This window comes from Anastrepha ludens, chromosome 4 (genome assembly GCF_028408465.1).
Source record: "Anastrepha ludens isolate Willacy chromosome 4, idAnaLude1.1, whole genome shotgun sequence".
NCBI classification, from domain to species: Eukaryota; Metazoa; Arthropoda; class Insecta; order Diptera; family Tephritidae; genus Anastrepha; species Anastrepha ludens.
The window spans coordinates 11,010,497-11,033,302 of NC_071500.1; the positions used below are offsets into that span (position 1 = coordinate 11,010,497).

Genomic DNA, 22,806 nt, shown 5'->3' on the forward strand with positions numbered 1-22,806 from the left:
TTGAAACTGTAGGTCCCTCCATTTGTGGAACAACATCAAGACGCACACCACAAATAGGAGAAGGAGCTCGGCCAAACACCTAGAAGAAGTGTACGCGCCAATTATTTATTTTTTTTTAGTGTTTAAAAACACGTTTGCTGGCCGTCTTGCCATGAACTGGTTTGAAAATTGCGTGGTAAATATTGTTCGAAAGGACCACAACTCAACAAACTGTTCACAATTGCAACCCATTCAAAAATATTGGGCAATTTGCTAAAAGAAAATCAATATACCTGAAAAAAAAAATTAAAAATGAGTAGCACTTTAAAATGAATCGGCAGAGACCAGCAGATACCGTGACAAGAACTGATGTCTATCGGCCAAATGAGAGGAGTCAAATCTAAATTGCGCCATTTTATTTATAACACAAAGCGAATTGATATGAGTTTTCGATTTAACAGCGTACGCTTGATGAAGAACAAAATTAAATAAAAATTGTTTTAATCGTTTATATGACTTTATGTTATAACCATTTTCGCCCGAACCGCATTTTTCGTGTTCATTCTTTATTAGAGGTCCAGCGAGGTCCAGCAAACTAAAACAAGAGCACTGATGAGACTTAACCGATGTTTGTATGAAAGTCCGTACAGGAATATTTTATAATGTGATCAGATAATTTTCTCTAAATGAAAATTTGTTACATTGCTATAGTGTGTAAGAAAATTATAAATACAACAAAGCTGAAAATTTCATAGCCTTAAAGCATTTTTCAATCAATAGCAACTGGTGGAATGGCTTAGTGCAGTTTGTTAACAAGAACAAAAATTCTACTCGGAAGCTCATAAACCTACACAAAAAATATATAAATATAAGTTTTCTATGTGTTATTATTTAAAAAAAACAGCACAAAGTATTTTCAGACAATTATTCCTTATGTTAGTAATTTTTTCATCATTTTTGCCTGGCTCTCTCTCTCTCTATTAGCTTCACAGTCTGTGGTTGACCATAGCTTCATCAACGATCCTCATCGCTTTTAAGTCTGCGTTGACGTCATCAAGCCTTCTCTTTCTGGGTCGGCCTCGAATTGGACGCAAAGTAGTAAACACCCTTTTTTGGATTCTTTCATTGGGCGTATTTATGATGTGGTCAATCCATCTACTCCGTATTACATTTTCCCCGCCAATAAGGGTTTCAATTTCGTTGTTGTACGGATGCGCTACGTGCCGTTTTCAAGCCGAATAAGACCGTAGATTTTTCTTATTATGATTCTTTCAAATTTTCGCCTGGCATAACACATAATTTTTGCCACTCAATATATTATATAAATGCATATGTATGTGTGTCTATTTATTAAGTTTGGATTTCAGAGTTGAACTCGTTAATAATTACGAAATATATTTGCTCTAAATTCTTTACAGCACAGCTCGCATCGATACGTGTTATAACCACAAATCGGACGATGGAAATCGGTAAAGAGTTGCATATTGTTTGTAAGGTGCAAGGACGGCCGCCACCCAAAGTTACCTGGTTCAAGGATGGCAAATCGATTAATCGCAATCGTAAATTTTACAAATTTCGGCATTTCAAGTGAGTTACAATTTAGATTTTTTTATTTGCAGACATTGATTTTTTCAAACTCATTAATAAAGTGTGATCAATTTAGAGGTATCGCATTTTAAATTGAAATAAACCATCGAAAATTCAAACTAATCGGGCAATTTTTATTATCAATTTTTGTGTAGGACCATTCAAGATAATCCGCTTCAAATGTTGTGCCGCAACTGCGCTGTAACTCGGACAGCCATAAAACCCAATTTCGAATGATTCGCGACTCACTGGAGAACTTCGGTCGATATCTCGTGAATAACTTTCCGGCATCAAAAAGTCGTTTGTCATAGCGCGATCGCGTTTAGCATTCACTGTTGCATTGACGCCAGCCCCGTCTTTGAAGAAATATGGGCCGATGATTTCTCCAGCCCATAGGCCGCACCAAACGTTTGTTGTTGGATGTAATGGCTGTTCTTAAGTGGTTTCGTGTTGCACTTCAGCCCGAATACGGCAGTTTTGCTTACTGACGTAGCCATTAAAGCGAAAATGAGCCTCATCGCTTCGCTAGTCACTTCAGCGAGTTTTTCAATAGCCCAACGACTGAAATTATGACGCGAAATTGGAAGATCGACCGGCTTCAAATCTTGACCCAGCTGCATTTTTACGCTTTCAAACCAATATCTTTGCATAAATCGCCAAAGCAGTGCCATAAGATAGGCCAAGTAGTTGAGATCGGCGCCGAATCCATTCTTCCGGGTCTTCGGCGAAACTCTCGTTTACAGCCGCAATAAATATTCTCCTCACTTCGGGCTATACGCGGTCTAATCGGTCGAGTATCATCCAATAATGTAAACTTATTATTAATTTCGCAGATGGTTTGCCGCATAGCGCCTTCGGTAGAAGGCTATAAATTGGAGTGCGCGCGTTGAACACTTTTCACAGAGCGTCGATCTTCGTGATACAATTTTACGATTTGTAAACGTTGTTGAGACGTGTAAGCCTTTCTATGGTGAAGCGTCAATGAATACTGAAAAAAAATATGTTTTTAGTTTGTCAATAGTCACGCGTGATCTGTCAAAAAAAACCCCCTATTAGAACAAGTACCTGTAATCTGATCACCCGTTACATTATATGTTTTTTTATATTATCCATCTCTCACACACTTAACCGTACTTTTTTGTTTGTTTTTGCATAAATAGAAAGCGTTCTGAGCTGATCATTCGTTCGTTTAATATTTCCGATACGGGGCGTTATGAGTGCCGCGCTAAAAATAAAATCAACCAGGAGCCAGATCGACGCACCATTTTAATCAAGGCAGATCCAGGTGAGTGGTCGTAGCTAGAAATACGCTGCATACTTACATACATACGCACACACACACTTACATATGTACATGGTGTAGATGTGGTCGTGAAATATAAACACGAAGGTGTATTTTCGCATTTGTGTTTGTATGTGTGTTGTACCGTTATTACAACTTATTGCTTATTTTTTCGATTTAATGAGTACAGTGAAACCGCGATGTAACAAAGTTGCAGGGGTTGAAAAAATGTTTTACTATATCCTTAGTTTCGTTATATTTATAGGATGGCAGAATATAACGACAAATGCAAAATTTTTGAAAAAAAAAACGTTATATAATTTTTTTTTTTTTTTGAGGAACAAGCAATAAAAACATGATTATTGTTTTGATTTTGTAGTAGTAAACACATCATTCAGAGTTATTTTGATTTGCTTACGCTTATTTTGGTTAAAACAAACAATCAATTTTTTGTTAGCTGTCAAATCCACAAAAACATAATGCGGCGTGGACTACTTTGCCTCCAATAAATTTTCGATTGCTGTCTTGTGAGGTGGGCCAATCGACTTGCGCTTTACCGCATAACTCAGTTTGACAACAAAAACTAACAATTTTACTCAACGCATTACACTTCACTAACTTCGCACTCTAACCGTCAAATGTGAATTCGCTATGCAACAGCTTTTGAGTCGACAAAGGGGGAAGCCTGCCTTAGAAGCTTCACAAAATCGATTTTTTTTTGTTTTTGCGTAAATGTCTTCCCAAACTATCCTAGAATGTGTCCTCAAAATTTCAGAAGCAAATTCAGAATATTTTCGGAGTTACAGAAGAAATTGTGAGCAAGCGTCGAGCAGGTATACGAGCGACCGGATCGCTCGAAGTGCGATTTCTCCATTTTTTATTTTTGCGATTTTTCCTAATTGGCGGGAAAGATAGGGAAAAAGTTAAACGTCCTACTGAAACGAGATAACATTGATTGTATTCGGAATTAAATTCTCTTCTAGTTGAACCTAAAAAACCTTAAGAAAGCCATGACTAATCCGCTTTTTAAACAATCTAAAGTGATTTTGTTTTTCCAAAAAAATAAACTTTTTTTTTTAATATAATTAGCGAAAAATTGTTGAATTTCTCACTTTTTGTTTAATTTTCTTGGTTTAACTAGAAGCTATACTATACTAAAATAAAAAACTTTTTGGGTTTTTGGTTTCAGATGAAAATTGCGACCTGCATCTTTCCCGCCGCACGACACATACACACTCGAAGCGCCTCGGCAAAATGCTTGTACCAGGCATAATATGGCATACATTTTAATGAAAAAATTTGAAAAGACTGTTGAAGTATATAACAATAAGACCTGAAAGTTTCGTTACAATCGAATATTTATTTCCTTCCCAAAAAAATCCACGAAAAAATCGATTTTTTGAAGCCTCTAAAGCAGGCTCCCCCCTTAAATAACTTTTTTGCTAATGAGACTTTAACCATCAAAGATCTACATGGTTGAAATGTCTTCGTTATATCTCTGACCAGCTTTTGTATAGAAAATTTCACAACGTTCGTTATAACGAGATTTCACTGTATTCTACATTGTTTCTAAACGCGCAATTTTCATACAAATGTTAACGCTCCAATTAGTTTTTAATTTATCGCAGCATTTCCAATTTTACATTAGCTTTATTGCTTCTGCGATTAGTGTTTGTACAGAGGTATGTATCGGGTGTTTTTTAGGAGCTTGAGAACAGAACAGAATGTATTTTTTTGTTTTATTGTAATCTGGTAGATAGTTTTATGGCATTTTTTTCAAATAAAGGGTGGTTAAATTTCAAGGGCCGATGTTGAATGTGAACCACCCCTAATAGCCAACGACACCGTTGGACTTCTTTCTTCGAGGTTATTTGAAAGAAAAGGTGTACGTCGATAAGCCAGCACCAATTCAAGAGCTAAAGGATGAGATAATTCGGCACATTAACGACATAGAACTTCAATTATGCCTCAGCGTCATTGAAAATTTGGACCATCGGATGGAGGTGTACCGCCAAAGCCACGGCGGCCATTTGGCCAATATTTTATTCTATACGTAATTGAGCTATACCAATATTATCATAATAAAGAGAAATGATAATAATTTCTTAAAAGAACTGTATTTTATTCAAAATCAACACCGGCCCCTGAAACTTAACCACCCTTTATTATGTGCCGGTTACATGTCTGCCGGGGCTACGAGTTACATGGTCCATTCGATAAGTACAATTTTTTACTACTTTTTCCAATAAATCTGAATAGGAAATTTAAGTGAGCCCAATCAGCAAATATGCGACGCAAACTATGCTCAATTGGCTTCAACTCCTGCTCGCGCTATATTTTATAGGCACGTAAGCCAAAATCCTTTCGTAATATTGTTCACGTAGTCGAAGGAAAAAGGCCAACAAGTTGAGAATGACAATGAATCGACTTTTCGGCGTCTTCTTCAACAATTCGCTCTATGAAGTGCGCGAACAGATTTTTTTTTTTTTCAAAATAAATTTCCACAATTTGGAAGTGTTATTCTGGCGTTAAACGATACGTCATGACTTGTCAAACTTTACTGGTTAGAAACAGCTGTCACAGTTCGTCATTCGCAGCTGGCAAATCATAGTTATCGATATCAATAGTTATCATGCAGCTAAGAAAAAATACCCTGTATGAAGCATACCCTTATATACATATGTTAAGTGTCGAAAATTTACATTAAAATAAGTTCAGTTTACCACGAATAATTCTATTGATTTCTTCGTTAGTTTCTCAGTTCGTTCGCATCGTCATTCCGTTTCATAGTCATATGTCTTCGACATGGTACTATTTGATTGTGGAGATTAAGTAGCTGCTTAGTTTTAAGAGCAGGCATAAACCGTAATAGGGTCCCCAAAAGTCTGATGCACGCTGAAGTGGCCAAATAGACAAAGTTTCAGGTTTCGGTGTGAGATCGTGGGTAAGAACCCAATTATGAAGGGCGTCGCTTAACTTATAAATATTATGCTGTATGAATTATAATGAATTCTGAATATAGATCCATGGCATCTTCCTATTCATACCTTTCTTAACGATAGCAATAAATAATGGAGTCAATACAAGAAAAAAACCAAAAACAAAAATTTGTTTTCCTGGGATTCTTGTAGAAAATCTTTTGTAAAAATCGAGATATTCGCCACTCCAAGGAGACGCAAAATTAATCACCCTAACGTCGTATGTCAATCATATTTCACGCTTGTGAACTAGACAGCCGCAGTATACAAACAGACAAGCAATTCCTCCACTGCTCCATTGAAACAAGGATTTCCATCACACAAAATTATTATTTTTTGTATTTAGTAGTAAAGTTATGCAACAACTAAAATTCATAAACGATGATTAAGTTTCTCCCGCGCTGACTTCTATACGATCTCAAGTCACGACCCCTCTTGAAAGGTTGACCTTTTCTTATCTATTTGCTGAAAATTAGACTGGTTGCAACACAAGTATTTTCTTCTCTCCATGCCCTATTGGGCTTCTGGAGAATATTATTTTTAACCTTTATAAGGATTCCAATATTGCCTCTGTTTTCAAGCAGTGGAAGATTAGTACCCTTTGGTCTTGCAATTTCCTTCAATATCTCTATGTCCCGGAACACATATAAGGCTGACCTTGAAGACGGTGCTAATATCATTTAGAGCTGACAGGCAATATTGAACAATATTTGACCTAGTACAGGGTTACCCATATTCGACGGACCCATCTGGCAACCCTATATCTTTTGACAGAGACGTCAGATCGTTTAATGACATACCGCGTTGGAAGCGTCAGTCCAAGCAGATTTTTACCATGGAACAGTTACCAAATTGTTGACATTTAATTCAACAAAAGAAGTCAAAAGAAGAAGAAGAAGAACAAAATCATCATGTCCGATGAGGCTCATTTCTTATTAAATGGGACAGTAAACTAGTAAAATTGCCGTATTTACGCCACTGAAAATCCTCACGAAATTCAAGAGGTACCTCTTTACGACGAAAAAGTCACTGTTTGGTGCGGCATTAGTGCGAAAACGATTATTGCGCCGTTTTACTTCGAAAATGAAGATGGTCAAGCTGTTACCGTCAATCAGGAGCGTTATCGCGATATGATAACCACTTCTGTGATGCCCATTATTCGTTGAAAGCGTATGAGGCAGTTCTGGTTTCAACATGACGGCGCCCCACCACACACAGCTCGCACCACAATCGATTTTTTGATTTCCTCGTCGTTTGATGTCGAAAAATGGCGATTTTGACTGGCCACCGCGTTCGCCCGATTTACCGCCACCTGACTTCTTCTTGTTTGGATATTTAAAATCAAAGGTTTATATTAATAAGCCAAAGACCATAGAAGAGCTCAAGAACAACATCCGTGAGGAAATAGCCGCTATTCCAGCTGAAATGTTAGCTAATACTATGGAAAATGCTGCAAAACGGGCACAATCCGGCGTACAAGCTCAAGGCGGCCATTTGAGAGATATCATATTCAAAAAGTGAGGCCAACAAATCTACTTGAATCAAATAAAATGATTATTATCGTCAACATCAAAAAAATTGTGTTTTCGTTTGATTAAAAAAAAACACATGGGTCCGTCGAATATGGGCAACCCAGTATAACTCCATTGATTTGTTAGCCGCCTGGCTATCCAAGAAGATATTTATCGTAATTTTGTTACGGTGCGTTAAGGCACACAAATACCTCCTTATTGGCTAAGACCTTTATGGCCTGGTAGACGCTACAGAAGTCCCGAAGTAAGGCAGCTAATTCTAGTCCTAATTCTGTTGAAAAAGCTCCGTGCGAGCAGATAAAAACTAAATATTTCGCTTTTAATATCTCAACTTTACATATTTTTTACCAATTTTAATTTTTTCAATAGAAATTTTAATTTTTTTAAAATTTTAATTTTTTAAATAGAAATTTTAATTTTTTACAAATTCTAATTTTTTAGAAATTTTTAATGTTTTCCAAATTTTAATTTATTCCACTCTATTTCAACTTTCTTCTGAAAAAGTAACTCAAACCATTTTCACACGTTTCAGAGCCACGTTATCCCACAAGTTTAATGGGCGGAACTGGTAACATTTGCCCCGATGATGCTGCTGAATTTTGTCTAAATGGTGGGACATGTAATTTCTTTTCGGAAATCGGCTCATATTCTTGCATGTAAGTATGAAAAACTAGCTAAATATAAGCAATATAAAAATAACTAAATTTAAAATCTATCGCCGATTCAAATATGGAAATCTAAAACCTCATACAGCCTCAAACGAGTTGCACACAAATTCAAAATTTAACTTAAATTATAACTGTTAATAAATTTAGCAATAGGCTGTGTGTCTACTTCAATATGCTTATTAATTTCAAAAGCTTGTATTTACAATGAAAAAAATGCTGCACTAAAAACCTAAAAACTTCACTTACTGTTTAAAAGACTATTTGCGCCAATCTGGCAATTCAACAAAATAAAAAGGTGCATTTCCTCGTAAAATTGAGTTTCGTATACTGCAGAAGCAATTCAAAAGTGTAATAAAACATGATACAGTTGTGGAGCACAGTGTAAATCCTAAAAACCACTGATCATACAGAAGTGCACATGTACAAACATGCGGAGGTGCCTCTGCATGTGTAGAATTTGTACATACAAAAAAATTAAAAAAATATTGGAAATAGAAAAGCTTAAAAAATGTTGGAAATTTTTTTATGGACTTTACTTATTTTCTATTTTCGTTTTCGTGCAAAGGTGAATTTCCATGAAAGCAAAACGTGAGAAACACAAACAAACAAGGGGATAAACAGTGTCGGCACAGGCAATGTGGCTTCACTAGGCAGACGAAGTGTGCTGTGCCAGATTCTCTCGGGAAGAAGAGTTAAATTCCAGACTCCAATTCTACAATAATTGATTTTTTATTTTTATTTTTTTTTTATAAAAATTAAAGAGACGCTGCTTATGTCAAATATAAGTTGGTTAATCGATAGATAACATAATACAATATAATAACTGTTATACCGGCAATTGGCGGCCCGAAATTGAATCAATACTTCTTTTTTAAGAACTTTTTATTGAATTTAATCGGTAGTAAGTTTTTAAATATTCATTATGTACAAACAATCTGCTGCCACCAGCTGGTACCGCATCGCATACTTTCAAAGCCGGAGCGTTTGTATCCATTCGGACGACATGACCCAGCCAACGTAGCCGCTGGATCTTTATTCGCTGCGCTATGTCTATGTCGTCGTAAAGCTCATACAGCTCATCGTTCCATCGTCTGCGTTATTCGCCATTGCCAACGTTCAAAGGTCCAAAAATCTTACGCCGAATCTTTCGAAGTGACAGTGTTGCATAAGTTTTTTAATAAGCAAAACAATAAAATCTATGCTAAAACTTCTAAAGACGCAAAAAATGTTGTTCCAAGGGTTCAGCGTGACCACCACTCAGCCTCCGTAGTGGTTTGGTGGGTAGAGTCTTGTAAAGGCGTTACATCTCTTCATTTCTGCACAAAAGAGGCTAAGACCGGGTCAAACGTGTACCAGGAGAAGAAAGTGAAGAAGTTAGAATGCGTGGTGAAACAGTTGAGCAGTACTCTCTTCAGTGGAGAACGTTGGATCTTCCAACACGATTCCGCGTCGACCCATAAGACAAAAATCGCCCAGAAGTGGCTAAAAAACAACATTCCTGAATTCATAGCCGTAGAAGATTGACAGTCTGCATCCATTGAACTACAGTTGGTAGTCAGAATTGGAGAACATGGCCTGTCGAAGGCCTCATAGAAATTCGGAGAGCCTCAAATAATCTTTGGTGCAAGGAGCGACGTCAACACCCATGGAAATGGCTGAATGGCCTAATCGGTTGAAGGCTGGCGGAGGTTAGGTTGACTTGGCTGACTGAAAGCCATCACATAAACCTATTGGTCCTTAGTGCTACCAGATGGAGATTGACTCTTACGTTATCTTGTAGTAGACATTTTCTAATACATCTGCGACTTTTGCGAATCTAAGTAAGCTTTGAAGCTGAAACCCTGAGAGACATTCTAACCTGTCATATTGTAGAGCTCCTAAACATTTCATTTGGGTTCTAGCTAATGCAGGGCAAGAACATAGAAGGTGTTCAAGAGTTTCCCTCTCTTCTAGTTCATTGCAAAAGCTGCAGCTATCGTTGTTTGTAATCCTTACCTCGGATGCGTCTGCCGCAAATAAATTGTGATCTCTTAGAATACCTACGATAGTTCTGCTTTCTTTTCTAGGCAGGGCTAGTACGAATCTGGCGTATTTATATGCATTCTGTGTACGCATGATTTTCGCGGTTTTGCAAGTGGCTAGATTATTCCACCTCCTGTCTATCCGTGTTTTGCGTGTTTATGTGTTCGCAGTGGTGTCATTGTAGACCGCATTTAAAGGAGTCAGTATGTCGTTTTCTTGTTCGAATTGTCTGTAAACAGCGCTTTTGGCAATCTCATCTACAATTTCGTTTCATGCAATGCGCTTATGCCCGTGTACCCAATAGACATGCAACCGTTTGCCTGCGGCTAGTCTCTCTATGGCTTCCTTGGTGCTAAGAACGTTTTTGGATGGAATTTCATATGAGTTGTTGCCTTTATTGCCGCTTGACTGTCAACGTATATATTTATATTGGAATTGCTCGATATCCGTGCTAGTGCTATTTCTGCAGCCTTTCCTACCGCAAAGACTTCTCCTTGAAAAGGGAGCTTAATTGGCCCCTTACTTGACCTACTACGTCCATCATTTGCGAACTGTCAGTAAATTTATTAAGCGTATTGGGACTAGGTGTCATACCTCTTTTCCACCACTCTTCTTCTATTGTTGTTCGGAATCTCTTCACCCAATTCAAATAAAACTAACTTCATTAAAAAAAAAGTATTATAATTTTATATCTATAACGAACTTAACTTCTAACAGAACTTATGACAGGACTAAGTATTTTACTTGGGGTGGAATTAAATATTGATAACACTAGGGACTATTGCGTTCCCTTGTGTCAATTTGACCACAACAAGGTTTCATTTATGTGAAATACAGTAAAATATTTTTCTTTTATTTTGTATTTTTTTTTTCGAATGTATTTTAATCTTTTTGGAGTTTACTCCTTAAGAAATGATATATAAAGCCCATGGTATGAAAAATATGGGTAGTAAAATCGTGTGAATCACCGGAAGTGTACTCTGACGGAAGTGACGCGTTGCCCTTTTTCTACAATATATTCTAGTGAGAAAAAGCACTGCCTACCTTGTGGCGCTACTTTGTTGGGGCAAACTTGTAGGAAATATATATTTCCTCGTGGTTGCTAATTTCTAGTCAGAAATAATACTGCCCACATTTTGGTGCTTATTTCCGTTTCCTATATAGTGCTTGTGCGTCCGTTGAGAACCTACATATACCAGTGATATCGTCTGAACCTTTGGAGGAGATTGTCTTCAAAAACCCTTACAATGGTTCATCTGCCAATTACACGCCAATGAACTACCGCTTAGACATTTGTTTGAATACATTGATGGCTCTACGTCTGAAAGCTTTAACGGTGAAATAGAGAAAAAATTGAAGGGTTGTGAGAAGCTTTCTTTCGTCAATTATAAACCAATTATATTCACACTACCAGATATAACCAGTGAAAAAGATTTAAGTACGGATCAAAAATACCTATTTGATATTTGTAGTGCTATTATAAGTGGACATTGCAACGACAGCTTAAAAAAGAAAAACCCCAAAAAAATGTTTCATTCCAGGTGGCTTACTATAGCGAATAGAATAAATAAATTTATATTTTTTCAGTAATATAGAAAAGGTCTTCATTTACTCCTTTTGCATATTAAATATATTTTTAAATATCACGGTAATCGTTCTTAAGGAGTAAACTCCAGTCGCGTGTCGGAGCTGACACACACACCTTTTTTTTCAATATATGTGACCTGGTCTGCGAAAAGGTACCTTACGTGCGAAAACAAGTTTTCGAGAAAACAGCAGTTTAAGTTTAAACTTCTAAAAACCCTTGTAACTCAATCCGATTTGGCTTTTTTTCGCAATAAAATCACAGAAGCAGTGAAAAACATTTTTTTATATATAAATAAATAAGAAAAAGTTAATGCAAATCGCAGAAATCGTTTTAAAAAATAAGTTAGCTTTTATATTTTCGTATTTGTACTTTTCTTTTTTATTTACTTTTAACAAACTTTTAAACAAATTATGACTTTCTGGTTTTCACCCTTTCAAATAGCCTTCCACACACTATTCGAATCAACAAAAAAGTGAAAAATGATTTTTTGACACGTAAGGTACCTTTTCATAGACCAGGTCACATATATTCAGGCCCTCTTACTTTTCCGTTTTTGTTGCTATATATTTTTTTTTCTTTGTTTAAATAGATTTACCCATGTTTTGAATCGGGAATCGATCACTTAGCGAGCCCCGCTTGAGCCGCGATTTCGCCGCTTACGTTTAACCTTCAGATTCTCAAAATTTAGAAATACAAAATCTTCAACGTCATGGCAACAAAACAATTCAACTTATCTGTGCTTATAAAGAGCAGAGAGAAAGATCAAATACGTATTTAAAAAGTGCTCGCCCCTCAATAAAATGTGTGTGTGTACTGTATAAAATTGTTCGCTGGGTATAATTGAAGTGACTGTATGCACCAACTCATTCACTCAATTATAAACGCCGCACATGACATATTTTGGTGGCATGCAACGCGTGTTTGCAAGCAGCAGTTATGGAGCACTGCCAACAAGCAGTCACAAAGTGATCCAGTGAGTGCAAGTTGCCGCGCATAAGTACTCTTTGCATGTACAGTCTGTTACACAAGAGCGTGGTCACTGTTACACGTAAAGGGTGTTTTTTTTAGAGGTTAGGTTTTCCAGAGCGTCCTGTTTCTTTTTCTATGACATAGAGGGCACCTCAGTCCTTCATGCGTTTTGTAAAAAGTGAAATTTAGTCTTCAATTGAGTGCTGTTTACGCCTCTCGCTTTGAGGCAATTTTGCTATGTTTGCATGAAAAAGGACCCAAATTAACGCAAACTGCTCGCTATAAAAAGGTCGCTAACGTTGATGATTTTGCTGATCGCGGAGTGCAAGCAAAGTCTCAAAAAAAGTCGAAAAAAAGATTCTTGCTTTGTTCTCGAATGATCCAACTTTGACTTTACGTGGAGCTGCTGTGAAATTGAAAGCAAAAGATGTTGATATATCTTACGGAACGATTCGCAGGCACTTGCTTGCCAATAAACTGAAATATCGCAGTACTTTGGAAAAACCAATGTTGAGTGCAAAACACGTTGAAAAACGAGTGGAATGGGCGAAGGAAAACTTGGACTGCGATTGGAGCAACGTAGTTTTTTCTGATGAGTCCTACTTCTGTGGATTTCCGAGCATCAAACACGCCTAGACAACCTCCACCAGTAGAGTGCTTCAACGGACTGTTAAACACCCCGTCAAGGTCCATGTTTGGTGGTGCTTCTCAAACAAAGGTTTCGGTACTTTGTTCTTATTTCACAAGAATTTAAATGCCGAAAAAAAGAATAAAATATATCAATAGGCTTTGTTACCATCTGCTAAGCAATCAAGAAAAATGAAAGCTGGATCCTTCAAGAGGACAACGATCCGAAGCATCGGAGTCGAGCGTGCAGGGAGTGGAAGACGCAAAACGGAGTTGTCACTTTAGATTGGCCATCTCAATCAAGGAATGCAAATCCCATAGAAAATGTGTGAGGGCTCTGATGAAAATGCAGCTTCGCAGACGCCAGCCATGTAATTGATCAACTTTTTCGACAAATTATGTCAGGCGATAATTGACAATGCAATAGATTGGACTTGCTATTGAGGTATTTGCATTGAGTATTGACGACCAAATTATCAATAAATTTGCGAATTTTCGAAAAATGAATTGTTGTTATTTTTTAACAGTGACCACGCTCTTATGTAACAGACTGTATGGGTGTGTATGTGCATCGCCATGCAAGCATATATGCATGTGTGTGAATATGCGGAAAGATTACAGGGTAACAGAGTATTTGAATACAAATTGAACAGCGAAACGGCAAAATTCGCATTCGTGCGTCGAATAAGTTTTGAAAAAAAAACAATAGTTTGAAGTAAATTTCTAAAACCACTTTTTGTCACACCTTTCTGCAGTACCCCTGCTAAATAAATTTCGCTATACTACATATTCTTCTTCTTAATTGGCGCTATAACCGCTTACGCGATTTTGGCCGAGTTTAGCAAAGCGCGCCAGTCGTTTCTTTCTCGTGCTAACCGGCGCCAGTTGGACACACCAAGTGAAGCCAAGTCCTTCTCCACCTGATCTTTCCAACGCAGAGGAGGCCGCCCCCTTCCTCTGCTACCACCAGCTGGTACCGCATCGAATACTTTCAAAGCCGGAGCGTTTGTATCCATTCGGACGACATGACCCAGCCAACGTAGCCGCTGGATCTTTATTCGCTGCGCTATGTCTATGTCGTCGTAAAGCTCATACAGCTCATCGTTCCATCGTCTGCGATATTCGCCATTGCCAACGTGCAAAGGTCCAAAAATCTTACGCAGAATCTTTCTCTCGAACACTCCAAGCGTCGCTTCATCGGATGTTGTCATCGTCCACGCTTCTGCGCCATACGTTAGGACGGGCATGATGAGAGTCTTGTAGAGTGTTAGTTTTGTTCGTCGAGAGAGGACTTTACTGCTCAGTTGCCTACTTAGTCCAAAGTAGCACTTGTTGGCAAGAGAGATTCTACGTTGGATTTCAAGGCTGACATTGTTATCGGTGTTAATGCTGGTTCCTAGAAGTCTTTTACAACCTCGAAATTATAACTGTCTACAGTGACGTGGGTGCCGATACGCGAGTGCGCCGACTGTTCGTTTGAAGACAGGAGGTACTTCGTTTTGTCCTCGTTCACCACCAGACCCATTCGCTTTGTCTCTTTGTCCAGTTTGGAGAAGGCAGAACTAACAGCGCGGTTGTTAAGGCCGATGATGTCAATATCATCGGCATACGCCAACAATTGTACGCTCTTATAAAAAATTGTGCCTGAGCGATTAAGTTCTGCGGCTCGTACGATGCTCTCCAACATCAGGTTAAAGAAGTCACACGACAGCGAGTCACCCTGTCTGAAACCTCGTTTGGTATCAAACGGCTCGGAGAGGTCCTTCCCAATTCTGACGGCGCTGCTGGTGTTGAGCAACGTCATCTTACATAGCCGTATTAGTTTTGCGGGGATACCAAATTCAGACATCGCGGCATACAGGTAACTCCTTTCCGTACTGTCGAATGCAGCTTTGAAGTCGACGAAAAGATGGTGTGTGTCGATTCTCCTTTCATGGGTCTTTTCCAAGATTTGGCGTATTGAGAATATTTGGTCGATGGTAGACCTTCCAGGTCCAGGTCAATACTACATATTAGAGGTGGAAAAATATCGACGCGACTGTTGATGGTTTGCTTTTCTAAGAAATACTGCCGATGGTTTAGGACTATCATGGCTATCGGTACTACCTTAGCTATGTAAACTGCTATTAGACATCACCAAAAAGCTAGCAAGTAATGCGGATAACTTCGCACACACACACATTAACCTGCGTCGACTGCAAGACTTACACGCGTTTTTTTTCTTCCTAAGATTGAAATGTGTGACTCTCCGCCAAGCAGAATAGAATATCTGCTGTTTGGAATCATGTCGCAAAGACTAAAGAAAATGGATCCGTAGCAATTTCTGCATACTGCAAGAATAATGACAAATCGAGTGGAAATACAAGCAATTTGGAGGATCACTTCCAGTGTTGCTCAGTGTACGATGCCATCAAAAGAGAAGCGGCAAGCCACAACAGGTTCTGTTACGAGTGAGCAAACGTCTGCATCAGATTTTTTCTCGTCATCATCGCAAAGGTATTTGTTTTTCGAGCGATTATGTTAAAGCATTTTATGTAGTCAAGTTATTTCTCAGAGGAGCGCAGATGGAGCTCCATTTCTTCATGTGCTTTATATACGAAGAACTCAAAAAGTCCTTTGGACTCCTCGCCATTCAATTTCCAAACTCGTAGCTGTGTTTACCGGTCACTATACGATCGGCACACACGCGGAAAAGCTAATGTTACCATTTAACCCCCATTGCAGAAGCTGTGGGGACCTTGCAGAGAAGAAGACTGTAGAGCATTTTCTCTGTAAATGACCGGGTTTGGCAGCTAGACGACTAAGGTCACTGAGAGCTCCTTTCTTCGACAGCCTGGAGCAGTGCGCCAACCTAAATCCAATCAATCTCCTCCATTATATGAACAGCTTTGGCTGGCTGTCGATATCTGCCTGTTGGAGGTCTCATAATGGTATCAAAACGTCGCTTTAGTGCTACTTGAGGAGTAGCAGACCGGCACTTTAACCATTTCAGCTACCTATCTACCTTAGGTAGTGATTTAATGTTTTACTTTATTACCTCGGTGTTTTAGCAAACTTACAAATACATATGACCCCGGAAGTATGCGTAAAAAATAGATGCGGCACTTTCGCTGATGGCAGTTAAGGATCTCCAACCATTCAGTATAGTGAATGATGCAGATTTCACTCTTTTACGTGCCTTGATATCGGCTTCATTCAAAAGTCATTATTTTCTATTGCAAAATCGAAGTTTTTCAAAATCATTTTTATGCAGAAATTGGCAAAAAAGTGTGAAATGGCCCACTTTGAGAAGATGCATTAAATTTATGCGTATAGCCATCTTGAATACTCAATTCGCCTTGGGTGGTATCGGTAAATCAGCTGATTTGTTTTTTTTTTCGCCGAGTCCATGTGGCTATCAGCACAGAATGAAACAAGGCGAATTCATTCTTTGTTTTCTACTTTGGCAATACTTTGCCGTGTGTCAATCAAACGTACAAAACATTGTTGTTCGTCTAGTGCCACCACCTTTAATGAATGCGACATGGCAATATTTCATATGAAAATATTTTCACATTTCTTTTCATTTTCTCACAGAAGGCGAATCGAAAGTGTAATGAAAACGGAAAAAAACGTTTTATTTGACGTTTACCCCTAACGAGAATCGACCACCAGGACTTTGATATGCAAAAATTGACTCATTCTATGAGAAGCAGACTTCAAGGTGTTCTAGATGCTCGGGGTAGTCATACAAAGCACAGATTCACATTTTATTTTTTGAAACATAAAACTTAAAGCTATTAACTGCAAATATAAAAAGACTTTCTCGACTGTTGTTTTTTTTTTTTTGTTTTTTTTTTTTGTTATTTTAAAACTAACTATTATTTTAAAACGTAACTTTTTTACGATTGGCTTATGAATTATTTATAAAGGGTTTTTCAATAAAGGCGGGTAGATGCGCAGAATGTCAATCGTGGCGTTTGGTGTGTGACACGTAGCGCCGTCCTGCTGGAACCAGCTAGGTCCATATGGTTCAATATGGGCCATAAGAAATTGGTTATCATCGTTGTGTAGCGCTCGCTGTTGACGGTGACCGCCTCACCAACGTCGTTTTCAAAAAAGTACGGACCAATGACGCCGCCGGCCCAAAATCCACACCAAACGGTAACTTTTTGAGGATGCATTATCACCTGGTGAACCTCGTGTGGATTGGTGTCCTCCCATATACGGCAATTTTGTTTGTTAACACAGCCATTCATCCTAAAATGCGCCTCGTCACTAAAGATGATTTTTCGCCCAAAACTGTGGTTCTCTTCCAAACGATTCGAAGCCCAGTCAGCGAACAAACGGCGTTGTCTATGGTCATCAACTTTGAGCTCCTGGGTCAGTTGGATCTTGTACGGGTGTAGGCCCAAGTCCCGACGCAATATTCGCCAAGTTGAAGTCTGCGAAAGGCCAAGTTCTTGGCACGGCGAGGAATAGGCTGCCTCGTGTTCTGCTGTACACTTTCACGGACCACGGCAATGTTCTCGGCTTATCTTGCGTTCCTTGAACGTACGGGTGTTGGCTGATTGTTTACTGACCCGGTCGTCTCAAATTTGGCCACCAAACGTTGAAGAGTCGACTTTGAAGGGCCACCACGTCTACCGAAAAATGGGCGCAATGCGCGCAACGTTTGCGTTAATGAACACTCATTTTGATAATAAAGTTTTATCATTCGAACGTGCTGCTCAATCGTGTAACTTGCCATGATGATTTGGCATAAATAACTGAATAATAAACAAAAGATTTGACAGATGTCACCAAAACAAAATGGCTGCCACAGGGCGCCAAAATCGACCCGCGCCAATTGAAAACCCCTTTATTAGTCAAATAAAACCGAATATTGAACGAAAACCACGAAAAAATATATATTTTCCTAAGTGACATATCTGCATTTCGCTAGATTAGTAAATGTCATAATGCTTTCGTGACAAACTGTATTTACATAAAGTACTTTGCGCATCTTCATTTTCCCCCTTTGCTATACGGCTGCAAAATAATGAAAATGTCAACAACTCATTGATTACTTTCGACATCGTTCGTTTGACACATCTGTGACGCAATGGCAAAGATTTTTCTGTTGACAGTTTGATGTAAAAAATGCAGAGATTTGTTATGTGAACACATGGGATTTCTTATTTATGTATGTGAAGGCGAGCCGGACAAATAAAAATAGACCAAAATTAAATTCTCGTGAGCCAAACGCAGAAATCCGCCACCAAGCCACGCACGCACATCAGCGGCTTACATGACCCTCATTTTACACTAGCGCCGACATTCTTAATTGTTAATTTGTAAGAAATCACATAAATGAATGCACACATCTACGAGTGTATGTATGTATGTGGGTGTACCAAAAACAAAAAACTAACAGAAATGTAAAGCGAAACTAAAAATATGAAATTTTAAAATACCATAAAAACACGCCCCACCAAAACAATTCCACAACGCAAACACTTTAGCACTTTCAATGCACTTTAACGCAGCGTTCCAAACGAGATGTACTCGTATACGAGTATGCATATGTATAGATGTATGTGAGTCTTATGATGCGGTCGCGACGAAGGCGGTGCACAGTGGAACGTCTCTTGGATGCGATGGCAAACAGTTTCAGTTGTGAGTAGTCGTTCTATAGAAAATTGCAGCTGAAACTAAGGGCGAGTTTACAACGAGCGTCGTAATACCAGAGGTCACTGTTGTTTTACGCTACTTTTTCAGGTTTTTTTTCTTAGCAATGGTTATATATACATAATTGGCGCGTGCCCTCTTTTTTGGGTATTTGGCCGAGCTCCTCCTCCTATTTGTGGTGTGCTTCTTGATGTTCTTTCGCAAATCGAGGGACCTACAGTTTCAAGCCGACTCCGAACGACAGATATTTTCTTTTATGAGGAGCTTTTTCATGGCAGAAATACACACGGAGGTTTGCCATTGCTTGCCGAGGGGCGACTGCTATTAGAAAAAACTGTTTCTTCATTTTGATGTTTCACCGAGATTCGCACCTACTTTCTCTCTGGATTTCGAATGATAGTCACGCACCAACGCATTCGGCTACGGCGGCCGCAATGGTTACTATTTATAAATAACTCCAACTGTACTCGATCGATGGATAAGACAACATTTTTCAGCGCGAATAGTTTTTTTAATGAATCTGCTTGGTAGATTTTAGCACAATATATGATATATATTTTTTATACTTTTTCAAAGTAATTCATTGGAAAACTTCCAGTATCTTAAGGATACATTTTTCAAAGTACTTTATTGTATAAGGCAGCGCAAAATGAATCACCCTGCCGTAAGATTGTTGTTTTTGCAATTTATGTCGTACGTGAATCATTTTTGAAACTTGTGAACTAGACAGCTGCGCTATCCAAAAAGAAAAGTCATGGAGTGCTATACCCCACAAGTATATTGAGTAGTTTTTCCCCCAACGAAGAGCAGGATTTTGTGTCGAAAATCATTAAGAGCGACGAGGTGCATTTCCACTTAAGCGGTTATGTAAATAAGCAAAATTTTCGTATTTGGAGGCACTGTCAAACTGTCAAAAAGTTTTTAAACTCTCCGGGCACTGACTTGTTGATGTGCGTTTTAAAATGTATTATTAAAATTGTTATTATTTTTTAAAATTTAATATTAAGTCAATGTAAATAGAGACTAAATCATTTTCATTACTAGCATTAGGCGCCTGTGATGCGCCACTTCTCTGCTCGCTGGCTCTAGTCACTGCTCACTTGGCGGTTAAATTTACATGTGAAACCAACAACAAAGATATCGAGTAAGATTCCCCGCTAGCGAGTTGGGTTAAGCCCCATAAAAGTTGTATAGCTCACTATTTTTAATTATGCCTGTCTCTTATCTCTCTTTTCTGCTAATAGGCCAGTTTCATTAGTCTGCGTTCACATAGTACAACTTTTGTTGGTTCAACTTTGCGAATTCTCTTTTGTTGTTCTGGGCGTGTTCACACACCTTGCAATTTTTTAGTTTTTAGGAACATTCAGGAAAACGAGACCACAAAGGAAATTGACAGAGTACGCGCATCACAAGTAACGAGTTGAAGCTGCAAATAGATATTTCGCTATATGAACGCGGACCTATTAATACTTTTTAGTGCTATCAAACAAATGTAATTTTTGCTAACACTTGGTCGATTCGCCAAGGCCTATTATTAGCCTTGAATTTATATTTATCTGGCAATTGAATACAACTCCAAAACAGTTTAGAAACTTTCATCAGCTGTGTTAGTAAACCTCACTTTATTCATTAGTTGAGTGAATAATCGGCACTCAGCACATTTCGGAATATTCTTCAATCAAATAGTTCGATTTTTGACCACCAACGTTCCACTGTTCAGCAGAATATGGTGCATACAGCAGCAGCATAGCTGCCCTGCCTGCGCATAAGTTGTACGATCCACGTCTACTCTTACGCTCTGACAACCACCACTTGAGCACAGTACATCATCCTTTCTACAATGCACTGCTCTCTCTGCCCTTGCTATCGTTCATTTGACTATTTGTGTTTGTTAGAAATTTATATTTAGACAAACCAATCAACGGTTATAGCGTAAACAAAACTCCTCGAGCCAAGAGTCGCTTCAAGTCGGGGCGATGCGCTGTGGTGTCAAATTGAGTGCTCTGACGTTCAATTTACTGTTGTGTGTGCGCGTATGCAAGTAGATATTTAGATGTTTCGAATTGAAGTCTGTGTGATATGCACTGATAAACTAATTGATGTGTATGCGTCTACGCCTAAAAATAGATAATAAAGTTGAGCGAATATAGTTCACTGATATGAGTGGTGGACATGAAAACATGCATAAACACGATATGTAAACTGTATAATATGCTGATCAAGTGTGCACATATATATGGACACACATACATACCATACATGGAAGTTAAATCATAAAATCATAAGTAGCAATAAGTTTTCGAAAAATGTTTGCATCCGCGCATATACCAAACCAGATACTTTCAAGTAAAAGTATTTTTGGACATTTCTTGAATACTGTAATGGATATAAATAACCATTGGTTGATATTTTTATTAGTTTATAAATTTATAAAAAGGCATGCATAACCTTAAGAACAATATCCTGCCAATTAGTAGTCGAATCGCCATGCATATTGAAGCAACTAGAGCTTCTGCTTATTAGAGAAGTTTTGGAAAATATTATTAAAAGTTATTGACTTAAATTTTACAAAGCCTCTACAAATGAAGGCAGCCCTCTTCGCGAGCAAATTGCAGTTTTTTCAGTTATTTGGATACACTGCTATTGCCTGAGATTTGTTGGCATAAGCCCGCGACTTCAAGTGGGCCCAAAGAAAAAGCTTAAGCTTAAGTGTGGATAATGCAGCTCCGTAGTATTCGACTAATACAGAAGAAACTTACTCAACACAGAGATGCACCCAATCAGTTCAGTTTTATTGGAAAGCATCTTGAATCTTTCTTGACCGCGGCAATTTTTTTTTGTGTTTCACTTTCAAACAACCAGCACAGATTTTCACAAAAGTTACACTTCTGCCTCCACCTTTCAACTCTAACTTGTAAGGTATTAAGCGCCTTCGATTCGCCAAGCGTTAGCGAATAAAAGAAAATAAATAAATATATTATATGTTGGCAGCACTGGAAAAGAGTGCTTTCGTTCGACGCTCATAACTTCACTGACTTTAAAGTGCGTTTTTAGACTTTCCGTTAAGTTTAAGACATTGAAAGGATCTTCCTTAGATTGGAGATGAATTTTTAAAGCAAAAAAAATTGCTAATTTGAAAGTACTGCAGGAGCTGTGTCCCTTAGTAAGATCGCGTTTATAAAGGGAAACATTTGCAGCTTCAACTCATTACTTGTGATGTGCGTACTCTGTCAACATTCTTTTTTTTTCTCGTTCTTCTCAATGTTGTTGTTGACTGTAGACTGAAAACTAAACATTTGCAAGGCGTGTGAACACGACGGGAACACCAAAAGAGAATTCGCAAAGTTGGAGCAATAAAAGTTCTGCTGTGTGAACGCAGACTAATGAAACTTGTCTATTAGCGGAAAAGAGAGATTAGCAGAAAGGCAGATAAGAGACAGGCAGCATTGAAAATAGTGAGCTGTACCAGTTTTTGAGGTCTAAACATACTCGCTAGTGGTGAAACTTGTTCGATAACTTTGTTGTTGCTTTCACATACAAATTTATCACCAAGCCAGCGGAGAAGCGACGATTCGTAGTTGAATAAACTTATTATTAAGGGGATATGTACAATTAGAATGCCGAAATAAGCGAATTTTCTAGAATTTTTTCTGAGAAAACCTTTAAATTTATTGAGCTGAAGATTTGTACACATATTTTGTTATTTTTTAACTGTATTTTAAGACTGAATATTCGAACAAATATTTATTTGGAAATGCGCTACAGCTGATCTCCGGGAGCTCCTCTCAAACACGTCGTTTTGCGGTGACCACTATATCTCTGAACTGGATGCGCTGAAATTAAACAAACAAACAGATTTGGTTAAAGTAATGTTAAATCTAGTTATTAACCGAGGGAATAAGCAAAATAAATTTTTTTTTGACAA

The 22,806-nt window shown here is 38.2% G+C and overlaps 1 protein-coding gene across 3 annotated transcripts in view; it reads left to right on the forward strand.

The window, feature by feature from the left end:
- The first annotated feature begins 1,402 nt into the window (after positions 1-1,402).
- The window catches only part of LOC128861721 (protein vein-like), a 38,341-nt gene continuing 16,937 nt past the window's right edge, over positions 1,403-22,806 (forward strand). For all 3 annotated transcript variants that reach the window (XM_054100065.1, XM_054100066.1, XM_054100067.1), the window contains exons 1-3: positions 1,403-1,566; positions 2,727-2,851; positions 7,891-8,014. In XM_054100065.1, coding sequence (XP_053956040.1) covers positions 1,439-1,566; positions 2,727-2,851; positions 7,891-8,014 — 377 coding nt within the window. In that variant the 5' untranslated portion in view covers positions 1,403-1,438. The remainder of the gene's footprint in view (positions 1,567-2,726; positions 2,852-7,890; positions 8,015-22,806) is intronic.